This window comes from Perna viridis, chromosome 5, assembly GCF_037379345.1.
Source record: "Perna viridis isolate PV_CMFRI_1.1 ecotype Kerala chromosome 5, ASM3737934v1, whole genome shotgun sequence".
Lineage (NCBI taxonomy): Eukaryota > Metazoa > Mollusca > Bivalvia > Mytilida > Mytilidae > Perna > Perna viridis.
Genome location: NC_142449.1, coordinates 8005667 through 8017828, shown reverse-complemented (window position 1 = coordinate 8017828; position 12162 = coordinate 8005667). Strand labels below are relative to the sequence as shown.

The 12162-nt window shown below is 32.6% G+C and overlaps 1 protein-coding gene across 10 annotated transcripts in view; it reads left to right on the top strand.

Annotated features, from left to right (window-relative positions):
* Positions 1-12162, top strand: part of LOC148615822 (axonemal central pair apparatus protein HYDIN-like) — a 46682-nt gene that overhangs the window by 4486 nt on the left and 30034 nt on the right. For all 10 annotated transcript variants that reach the window (XM_088582452.1, XM_088582449.1, XM_088582444.1 and 7 more), the window contains 26 exons: positions 253-377; positions 669-870; positions 1083-1209; positions 1428-1927; positions 2107-2174; positions 2335-2677; positions 2903-3086; positions 3282-3398; positions 3624-3880; positions 4093-4227; positions 4480-4624; positions 5044-5307; positions 5517-5654; positions 5948-6076; positions 6305-6631; positions 6848-7207; positions 7475-7822; positions 8097-8411; positions 8660-8841; positions 9025-9298; positions 9649-9840; positions 10087-10233; positions 10429-10668; positions 10922-11024; positions 11186-11278; positions 11910-12035. In XM_088582452.1, coding sequence (XP_088438578.1) covers positions 253-377; positions 669-870; positions 1083-1209; positions 1428-1927; positions 2107-2174; positions 2335-2677; positions 2903-3086; positions 3282-3398; positions 3624-3880; positions 4093-4227; positions 4480-4624; positions 5044-5307; positions 5517-5654; positions 5948-6076; positions 6305-6631; positions 6848-7207; positions 7475-7822; positions 8097-8411; positions 8660-8841; positions 9025-9298; positions 9649-9840; positions 10087-10233; positions 10429-10668; positions 10922-11024; positions 11186-11278; positions 11910-12035 — 5441 coding nt within the window. The remainder of the gene's footprint in view (positions 1-252; positions 378-668; positions 871-1082; positions 1210-1427; positions 1928-2106; positions 2175-2334; positions 2678-2902; positions 3087-3281; positions 3399-3623; positions 3881-4092; positions 4228-4479; positions 4625-5043; positions 5308-5516; positions 5655-5947; positions 6077-6304; positions 6632-6847; positions 7208-7474; positions 7823-8096; positions 8412-8659; positions 8842-9024; positions 9299-9648; positions 9841-10086; positions 10234-10428; positions 10669-10921; positions 11025-11185; positions 11279-11909; positions 12036-12162) is intronic.

Sequence of the window (12162 nt, the reverse complement as noted above, 5' to 3'; positions counted from 1 at the left end):
ACATTTGTCTTAACTACACATTAACAAAAAAAATAATAGATTTTTTTAAGTACATTGATGTTTTGTTGTATATATAAATAAATATTTATAAAATTGGTAAAAAAAACTATGAAATTTTAGATATTTGCTTCTTGTTGTTGCATGTACTTAATGAAATCACTGACTTAAAATTACAGTAATAAATTCTTTTGTTAGCCATTTTATTTTGTCAGTCTTTTTTAATTAAATTTGGATGTTATCCAACCATTTCAGACCATTCTCAGTGACCCCTGAGATTGGTACCTTACCTGTCCAGGAGAGTATGCAGGTTACAGTAGAGTACACACCTCAGAAGACTGGTGATCATCATGAAGATCTAGTGCTCAGTTATGATACAGGTAATGTTTGGTGGCTCATGAAACTAGGTAACTTCATGTTTCATTTATAATGACTAAAATGTTTTATGATATTAGTATATTTACTTATTTTGTCAGAATTTGACAAAAATGTAGATGCTCATTTGAAAAAAAGATTTATTTTAATATGATTTTGCTTTATTAAAGTCTTATTTTAAACAAAAATTTTTTCATTGATCATAGTGCCGTGATAATTTGTTTTGAATGTTTTATTGAGATTGGTTTGTAGTAAATTTTGTTTCTATACATTTATATTTTTTTTTTCAAATACAGGCGAGAATGTTTTTATCCATTTGTATGGTGCTGCACAGAATGCTAGCGTAAGGTTGGACAAAAATACCATTAAGATGGAGAACACATACATATCAATGGCTAACCAAAGAACAGTTACAGTACATAACAGATCTGATGTCATATGTCACTTCAGATGGACAAGATTCTCCACCAAGGAACAGGAAGATGAAGAGAAGTCTTTGTAAGTATTAATGCTGGAAGTGTAATAAGGTTACAGTCAGTTCAACGGTCAACAGCTAGTATGCTTCCTTTGTCTTCAGCTAGTTTTTATCCTTTCTTGTATTGAACTTTTAGAAGTGATTCATTTCTTATTAATATTTACCAAACTGAATGTGTTACATCCCCCTTTTTTATTGTCTGATTTTATTATATGTCTTATGTATTTAATGACAGAGCTATAAATGCTGTAGAAAGAGATGAAACCAATGACAAGAAGAGTTTTCAGGAGGAAGTTATCAGAGATCCTACTTTACAAGACAAACTTTCCATTCTTACCAGAACCTTCCATAACAAAAGAATGGTATGTACATTCCTGTTCACTTCAGTGGTATTTCTTTGAAAATTTATGGTTCTTCTATAATAAAGAATGTTTACCTAATAGTAGCTGATTTGATCCCTTTCAGATGTTCTTCCCATAAGATGCTTATTAATAGATATATACATGAATTTATATTAAAGTTAAATTCTAGATGAATGCACTTACTTGTATATTTTTATAAATGTTTGACTGCCTTTCAGGTGATTGAGAAAGATCCTATGTTATTTGATGACCAGGAACTGAAGATAGAACCAGTGGAAGGTGATATATGGCCAAACACATCATTTGATGTCAATGTTATATTCAAACCAAGAGAAGCTAAAAGCTATGTACTGACTGCATTCTGTGATGTCACTGGACGTGAGACATTCCTACCACTAAGAATTAAAGGAGAAGGCATAGGACCAAGTGTTAAGTTTTCTTTCCAGACATTGGATTTAGGAAACATTTTTATTGGATCTAAACATACATATGAGATTATTCTGGCCAATCATGGTGACATTGATGCTATTTATAGTGTTTTGCCAAAACATTCTATATTTGGACCATGTTTTCAGTTTGATCCTTCAGAGGGAATAGTAATGCCAGGAGGGCATCAAGCCATTGCTATCACCTTTTCTAGTCCTTATCTTGGAGACTTTGAGGAAGAGTTCAGTTTCCAAATTGATGGACAACCAGAACAACTGAAAGTCAAATTTGTGTAAGTGGTCTATCTTATGGTTTTGCCATTTGCTATCTTTCATCCAGCTAAAGTTAACATACAATTAGCAGAAATTTTAAGTATTTTAATAGCATCAATAATATACTTTTATTAGGTTGTTATGTATTTAAACATTTTTATGTATTTTTTTTTTTATTTGAATGTTATGTATTTTGCAGTGGCACAGTAATTGGTCCAACTTTCCAGTTTGATGTTCCTCGCCTCAAATTCGGAACAGTTTCTTATGGTAGGTGTTTTTATTGTCTTTGTAACTTTGATATGTTTTCAAATTAAATTCTAATTTGTGATATAGTGTTTAACAGTGGAGAAAAGAAACATGAACTGAGTCAAGCTTCTTGAATAACTCTAGTGCTCAAATCTTTCTACAATTATGCACTTGATTTTAGGATTTCTGAACACCCAGTCATGTACTCTGCAGAACACTTCCCTTGTTCCTATGAAGTTTACATTTCGAGTACCAGGTGATGGTATATCTGAGAGTGTATGTGGTACCAGTGACTTGGACAGTAATAGAAGTGAAATGGGCTCCCCTTCACCCATGTTGGTAGGCAGGACTGGACCTCCTAAAGAGTTTGAAATACTACCAGAATCTGGAATACTTCAACCACAGAGTGAAGTCAGAGTGACCGTTAACTTTATCTCCAATACAATCAAGAAATATGAAATGAATTTGGTAGTTGATGTGGAGAATGTTGGAGAAGAGATATTATCTTTGCCTATCTTAGCAAAGTATGTACAAAATTACCACTGTGAAATATGTGTTCAGTAAGATTTACATATAAGATATTGAGCTTTCAAGTGACCATCTTTGTTTGCATAGTGCTTTGCCATAATACTTCGTTTTTTATGAAGGCCTACGATCTTTGCCTTGTAGATTTAAGTTGAATAAATTGGTTGCAAAGCAAAGTTACTCCAGTCAGCTTCTATTATTTTTTACATTTTTTTTTATTGTAGATGTGTTGTACCACCAATTACAGTACTTAGCCCAATATTAGATTATGGGCGATGCTTCTTACGACACCCATATGAGCATTCTGTCAAGCTTCACAATGACACAGATTTACCTGCTAAATATGAGCTTATTAATCAGGTTGTTACAGAAGAAACACCAATCACCTATACAAGTCCAAAAATGAAGGTATTCTGTCACTTTTAGAGTGTTTTGCTTTGTAATTTAAAAACTGTAGAAATAGTAAATCAATTTTTTTAAAAAAATATTTTCAAACTATTTGAATCTGTTATTAGCTTCTTGTTTGAGCCTATTAAAAAAATAAATCTTCTTAGTCAATTATATAGTAAATGTATTTTAAATATTTTCAAAAATCAATTTCAGGGTATAGTAGAGCCACATTCCTTAGCAGAAGTGCCAATGATAATTCAAGCCCAGAAGTTAGAAGAAGAAGACATTGTAGCCCAGTTTGCCATCTTTGGAAGCCCTGATCCACCACTGGTAAGTTTCCTATAGGATAATTATGTCAGTTACTTGGCTTACATAAGCTATTCAGAAGACATCATGTGTGTCTCTCAAACATATCTTGTTTCTGTTTCATGTGCTTGATCATAAGATAACTATCTCATTCATTTTGCTGATGTTATGGATTGTTATATGATTTATGAACTTTTGTTATATAAACTATACTTGACGCTGTAGTATTATATCACAATAATTTTTCAGCCTGTTCATATTGCCTGTATTGGTGAAGGTCCAGTTGTCCACATTACACCTCAAAGTTTAGACTGGGGTGTTGTACCAGTACTGACAGATAAACCCATGACATTGATCCTGTCTAATGAGTCCCTGATACCAGCCAGGTTTACAGCACACATGATGCGCCCCAAGTCAGCCTTCAATGTACATCCACAGGAAGGCCAGATAGAGCCAGAAAAGAGGATGGAACTTGTTGTTACAGCTCATCTTAATGATAGTGTGAGGTAAGTTAAAAGTGGTTATAAAGGTGTTTAATTTTAATTTTCATTGAATATTTTTTTACTCTTCATGTCATGCAGCAACCCAAAAACTCTTTTAACTGTTTAAATGAATTTGTAAATTGCATGTTTGTCTTGATTTAAGTGAGATCACTTTTGTTTTTCACAGATTTTCATTTTAAAAGTACTATATAGATAGAATATGTTTTGTTTTATAGATTCCAGGACAAGTTGCAAATAAACTTCTTAGAGAGTCAAGTGAGACAGATTCCATTGGTTGGTTATGGACAAGGAACCACTATTGTCTCCGAACCAAAACTGACATCTAAATTTGATCTAGGACCTAATTTCAGGTAAAGAATGCAGGCTGCAATTAACGAAAATATTTGCAATCTACAACTTTTTATATAGTCAGTATGTTGTGTATAGTATGTAAGCAAAGTTTGACAATCATTATATTTATTTGACAGAGAGACTTGAAAGCAGCTTCAAAACATAATATTGTGAATATTTCATACAAAATATGAACATTAGGTATCATTAAGCTATATCATACTTTGTATTGGGTATACATGAGCTATTCATGAATTATATATTTTGTACAGTAATAGACCGTTGAAGAAGACTATAAAACTGACTAACAATGGTAGGAGACATCAACAGCTTGTATGGAGTACTGATGGATTCTCTGCTTTGGGTAAAGCTAAGAAAGATATGGCAAATTATAATCCATTGGATATGAAATTTAGGGTAGGTGGATATGGTACTATGTTAATATCAAGAAGTAGGGGTTGAAGTACTAGTTTGATGTTTAAGGTCACTAATGCTAGGAAAAAGTACCCCAACTTATCTTACAGAGTATTTAACCAGGCAAGTTAGGTAGTTTTGAAACAAAAATAAAAAAAAAGTTTAAGTGGATTTTGCAAGCAAAACAAACAAAGTAAAACAAGTAAGATTATGTTACTTGACATAATAAACACAAGCAAGCTAAACAACAAAACCATTTAATGTTTGATGGTCTTTAAAAGCTGCTACATGTATCAGTATTTCTGTTGACATAAGGTATATATTCAAAGATGGTTGAATTCCATCAAATTAATCTTCATCATCATTTGATGAAATAGCATAATACATAAATGTAATATTAAATAACCTGTATAATTTTTCAGAATGTGCCACCCCCAACAGAGCCTCCTAGACCAATATTTAAACTGAATCCAAACCGATTTGATCTACCACCTGGCACTTCAATGGAAATGAATATTGAAGGTATTGTAGACAGTCCCCAGTTTGTTCGTGAGAAGTTGTTGTGTCATGCCATTATTGGTCGACAAGGAGGGAAAGAACTTATCATGAGAGTTGATCTATCAGCTGATTTCATTAGTCCATTGTTGGAATTCTCTACAAAGTCTGTCTACTTTAGAGTTGATAAGGTAAGCTTTCGTGATAGGTATTTTAAATTTACATCATAGTAAGAGATAGGTTGTATGTTAAATTACTAAATGATTTACTGACCAATGCATTCATGGTCTAATAATGTTTATTTACACTTGTTTGCAAGACTGTCAGTTGTTTTGTTTTGTGTTACTTTATTTTTAAGTTGTAGGGCTAATTTTCAATACCAACTTTTGATGTATTTTAGAAACCAGATGATGAGTTGTCTCTTCAGACCAGAGATTTAAAGATAATGAATGTCTCTACATTACCACTGACTACAGGATTACAACTTAAATATCCCTTCCAGATCATCAAAGATGATGGTTCTGAAACTTCAGAAATGGTAGGTTTAATAGTATTATCATTTGTACACTTTAATTTGAAACCACTGATTTCCAAAGGGGTAAGATTTAAGCATCTTTTTAGGGAATTTCTTGCCTTTACTATCTAATCATTTATAGATTTTGGTACATCAGGTCAGACCTTTGTCTATTTTTTTTATCCATTTTACCATTACAAATATTTTTTACCATATATGTATAGGTCACATTTTGCCAGTTTCAGCTTTGTTCGATGACCTCTTAAATATAAATGAATTCTTTAAAGTTTAGAATGACTTTATGATATTGTTTGTAGGAAGTACACCTTGATGTAGGAAAGGAATACATGTTAAGAATCCAATTTGATCCTGCCTATAAAGAGGATTTACATATCAGGACAATTGACGAAGTCTTACACATCACCTACAAAGAACATCCTCATGTGGTATGTTTATTGTCTTGATCAACGAAACGCTAGGAAATATTTTGTGTTTGGTCTTATTAAAGGAATTATGACTAAACTCTTCAACAAACATATAAAAATTTAGTAAGATATCACATAATTACTATGGAATGATCTTTTGTTAGTTAAAGATTTTTCTTATGTTATCATATACCTAAAATATCTTTAATGAAAATATCCAATCTTAACTTGTGTTTAATGATGTTTCAGGATTACATTGCTTTGAGAGGTGAAGTTTACTTTCCAAACCTGGACTTTGAGAAGTCAGTTGTTGACTTTGGGTGCATACTTAATGATACAGAGGTTACAAGGTACATTAACATTACCAACAATAGTCCAATGGAGGTCCATTACAAGTGGTCCTTCCTGATTGGTGACCAACCATGTACAGAATTCAGAGCTCCACCTAAACCTATTGTCAACCTTGAGGAAATACAAGAGGAAGAGGAGCAAGGTACAAAGGTTGAAGTTGTTGTTTCTCAGGCAACTGAAGATAAAATAGAGGCTGAGGAAAAGGCAGAACTGGAATCTACTAAGGTACAGTCATACTGTTTGATAATAGATTATGTAAAACAACATTTTTTTTTAAAAAGACTTAAACATTAATATTTCAACAGAAAAAAAAAAATTATTTTTTCATTAACCACGTGGAAAGAACTTTTATAAGAGAAGTCACAGTTTTGAAGAAAAAAACTTATTGCAATGAATTAGACTTTTTTGTCAATTTTGAATTATATGATTATATATTAACAGGAAGATGAGGCTCCAAAGGAGACTGTTGAAGAGGACTCAGCCCAACAAGCTGAGGAGGAAATTGTGAAGGAACCAGAGGCCCAGGAAGACATTAGTGACAACAGGCTTTCTCCTGATAGTCCCAGGGGTAGCCAGCATGGTAGTAGTCCTCGGGAAGATGAGGATCAACTTGAGAAGGGACAGTTAGAATCACAGGAGGCGCCTGAAGGTGGAGTTGATAAAGATAAGACAGAAGAAACCATGCTTAGCTTAGCTTCACTTAGAGACATTGTTTATGAAGAGGATCCATTAAAAACAAATAGAGCACTCAGTCAACTTTTAGAAGAAACTGATTCAGCTGATCATGTTGGTATAGAAGAGGTAATACACTATGATATATAAAATATTTTCTTTTACATAAACTGTTATATACAACAGACTAGTGATTTCAGTTTTCCTTGTAATATATGTTTTTACATTCATATTGAGGATACAAATTAAGGGATATGTTTTCAAATGCTGAAATTTACTTTAAATAGATATAGCTTTTAATTACTTTGCAAGTGTATCTATTTTTAAAAATGTTGAGTAATTGAACTTTTCAATCATCTGAACACAAACTTTTACCTTGTTACCATTCTGTTTTAGGTATTTGACATCTTGCCATTATATGGATACCTACAACCAGGTGACACTGAACAAGTTACAATGACCTTTTATGGACATGCAAATATTTGGGGTCAAGTCAAGGCCATTTGTGAGGTAGTAGGTGGTCCTACTTATGAAATTATGCTGAAAGGAGAAGCCTCACTTGTTGATTACAAGTTTGACTGTAAAGAAATAGAGTTTGGAAAACAGATGTATGACCATGTGGCCTCAGCTGAGATCAAGCTGATCAATACAGGGAAAGTTGGCTTTAATTTCTGTGGTATTGGAATGGATCCTGCTCTTGCTAAGAAACCCAAACCTGGCTCTCCAATCATGGTCCCACATACAGTAAGTTTAATGTATCACTTATAAAATATTCACCAATTTATACTAATTACTTCACCTAAAATTACTTATATTGATTTCGTAAATTGTTTGTTTTCTTTCCATAATTACAAGTTTGCAACAGCAACAAATTTGTATGTGATAGTGTTTAAGTTAATGGTTGATAGAATGTCATCTTTTAATTATGATAGCATCTGAAAACATGATCTTTGTTTAACTAGTTACATTAAAGTTTGAATTTTTTTAGATATAATATACTTTCAAATTTATTTTTCAGGGTTACATAGAACCATTGAGTGAGCAGACACTAGTTGTAAAGTATTTACCAGGTGCCCCTGAGGACTTTACCAAGAGCTTTGTTATTCAAGTTGCTCACTTTGAACCAGATGTAATCACTATTAAAGGAACTGGTGTATTTCCAAGGATTTCTCTGGATCTTCCAAGAACTGTTGATTCTGAAGGACAGTATGAACAGATGGTTCAACATGCTAAAGATAACCTAACCAAGAGTGGTAAAATCAAACAGACAGAGAGAGCACATACACCAGTACTGCCATCATCTAACAGACTACAACCAGAGATGATTGCTCAGGTATAGTTGTCTCCCCTTTTAACTGATGGCACAACAATTGAAAAGGATTTTTATAACAGGAAAATTAAAGTTATCAACCATATTTTATAATTTTAAATCATTAGAATTTTTTGAAAGATCATTTTAAAATAAATCAGTTTTGTTACTTCAAACATTTTTTTAAATTAATCTTTAAGTCATTAAGTTTAAATTGTTTACACACACCATGTAGTGCTGACAATATGGTAAATGATTTATATTATTTATAGGCTGACATAGTTACCCAACCTCATGAACTAGAGATTCAAATGGAGGTTGAGAACCTCACAGTGAAAGAGTTTTCTCAAGAGTTATCTCAGCATGCCTCTAGACCTGATATTTGTGAGCCCACTCCTGTAAACAGCAATGAAAGCAGAGAAATAGAACATAAACCAAAGAAAAGGAAACATAAGTATGTGTCTTTCAAAAGTTAAATCCATGTCCATCAGTATATATATATATATATAATGTGGAAGAAATTTGTTTTATAAAGTTGATGTTTTAATGACAACACTATTTCATGTACTGCATATTGTAAAAATAATGTAACGGTTTCCTAGTTTCAAGTCAGTTTGACATTTTTATTCCATTTTAGACCAAGATTACCTGAGTATTTACTTGACTTTGGATATGTGGTCTTAGGAACTGTCAAGGACCATATTGTGAAGGCTTCTAACACAGGATGGGCCCCTGTATCCTTCCAAGTGGAACATGATGATATACACCATTATGGATTCCATGTGGAGTTGGATAAAGTGAAGAACCTACCAGGGGCTCCAGACCATGAGACTGTTGTCTTCAATGTGAACTTTGACCCAAGAGGGGCTAATCTCTCACTTGGTGCAATAGAGACTGTAGTCAATATAAATGTATGTTTATTTCTTCTACTTTCTTAACAAATGATTGTTCTTTTGTAACAGGTAATATGACTGTTCTCTAGTAAAGGGTGAACTAGTTTTGTATCATTCCAAAATTCTACACTATGTTGAGTCATCAATTGGAAAAAGTTTATTACAAAAGTACACCCAAAATGACTAAGCAAAAGATAAAAAGTAAATGTTGTTGGATAATGTTATGAAGACTAGCCATCTTCATGAAACATCTTAACAACAATGAGATATCAAGTTATTTATACAGATCATTTTAAAGTCACCAGAAGGCCATTTTGTTTGCATATGGCCATGAATATGGCATAGTTATAAAAAGTGATCTTTTGTAGATAATAAATGGGCCAATCATCCCCATTAGACTTAGAGCCAACGTGACAATGCCTGATATGGAGATCTCTGATGACACTCTAGACTTTTCTGATGTCAACTGTGGAGAGTGTAAGGTTATCACAGTACAGCTGTACAACAACCAACATGTTAAATGTGAATGGAACTCTAACCCGACTGAAAAAGACAGGAAGGTAGATAGGAAATTATAATTTTATCTTGTACTGTGTTTTAGAAAACTTTTAGTTGTATTTTTAGGATTTATAATTTCATGAACAACAGCAATTGAACCATTGTTGTAAATAATTAAAATGTTCATTTTGTCTTGCTTAAATAAATTATTTAAATGTCGTCAACTTGTATTGTATTGAATTAAAAATAAAAATAATTGAAATCTAGATCATGTTTAATGCTACATGTAATGTAATACTAATCTGCAGGCTGATAAGCATGTCCCAATGCACCTACGAAGGAAGCTGAGGAATGAGAAACAGAAAGCTAGACATTTTGAGATCATGCCACCTACAGGAGTACTGATGCCTGGCCAGAGACTAAACGTACAGGTCAAATTCATGCCAACAGAGGAGGTAAGAAGAATTCACTGCCTCATTACCTTCCATCCAGTGAGGTGTAAGAATTTCCTCTTAAAAAGAGATTTTTAGATAATGTCATTAGCTTTCAATTAGGACATCTGTTCTGCCTAAAACTGTTTCTAGTATATTCTGATTTATGAACTTGAGATTTGTATATAATAATCCTAATATTGAATTGTTTTATTTTAGAAATTTTATGAGCAAAGGATTCCAATCAGAATAGCCCAGAGTAGCCAAAGGATTCTGCTGCTGTGTAGAGGTCAAGGGTTAGAGCCTCGTCTGGAGTTCGAGAAAAGTCTGGTTGAGTTTGGACCAATCCTACCCCACAGTGTTGGAGATGAACAAGAAATAACAATTAAGAATCCATGTTCCTATCCCATTGAGTTCTATAACTTGGAATTTGATTCTCAGTACCTGGAAGAGGAAAAGGTAATTCCTGTTAACATTTGAAGAGTGACATTTATTCCAAAAAACGGAAAAAAGGAAAAAAAAGTATTGCTAGATATTAAAAAAAGCTATTTCACCAATATTTTGGAGGTAAGATTCCACAAAACAATTCACATCTATGTTTCTATGGTAGTGATGGTAATTGTAATGACCATATCACGTACAATCTACATTCTGAATAATCTAATTATATGATTTTGTACTATTTAATATCCTTTTTTTGTTTCCTTTTCAGGTTTTGAGACTAATGAAAGGATATGACGAATATAACACTATTTTACTTCCTCCCAGAAACCCTGGTGATAGATTGCCTCATGAACTATTGGATTACTTTGAAGGTATGTACTACATAACAAGAAATGGGTTGTGTTCCCTCAAAAGATAAAATCAAGATTTTCAGTTCTAAAATAAGGTCATTTTTATAAGATTATTGGAGAAAGAACCGAATTTTTTTTTTTTTTAATATCTGGCAATACTTATTTTTTTTTTCTTTTTATAGAGCAAATGAAGAAACTCGAGGAAACAGAGAGAGCTAGGAAGGAAGCTTTAGAAGCTGCTGAGGCTTCACGTAGAGAGCTGGAGAGTAAAGATGGTAGGTCCTAATTATAGATTTTGTACACATTGTATAAAATACCACTTGTAATCTTTTTTATACTAATTCCTTACATTTATGACTTGGGAATGCTGTATCAAATGGTATTTTTTGCAAAAAAAGCAAATTAATTGGCAAATACTCACAAAATAATCATTGTCTAATTAGAAAGGAGGTGTACTGTTCTATCTGTGTCCATCATTGTGTTTTTCTATCATTCCATAACAATATTTTTTTTTATCAAAATTCTCAGCTTCTGTAAATCACAGGCTGTTGATATTTTATACAAAATTTCATATGTGTATATTAAATCATGGAATATGTTTGCTGAAAAAAACTTAAGTTTAACAGTGATAATGTTCAAAATTTTTGTCACATTTTTCAGCTACAATTAATCACAGGTTGCTGATATATTGTACTAAGCTTCGTATAGAGATATTGTATCATGGAATGTGTTTAAATATTCATGTGACATCTTTCCCTCTTTGCTGAAAAAATATTAATTTTCCTTATATCATGGTGGAAATTGTGGGTATCACTAATGAGCTATCACTAGCAGATTTCTTGTTGTGTTTTATTTTCTTATTAGTATGAATAATCAAAATTGTTTTATTTACCATTGGTTGCCTAGGAGATGGAAGTGAAGATGATAAGGATGATTCTGATGAGAGAACAGAGGCAGCTCCAGGTACATCTCGTGTTGGATCAGAACCTGGAGATCTCCTTGACTCGGCCAGGAAAGAGGATAGTGATGAAGGTAAGGAGAAGTAGAGATTGTTTTTCTCCTTTTGTAAGTATCCTTCAAATTAAAAATAAATGATAGGTCAAATAGAAAGAATGTTTTACTTAGTCTATATTTAGAAGTTTGTTGTTTGCTGAAAATG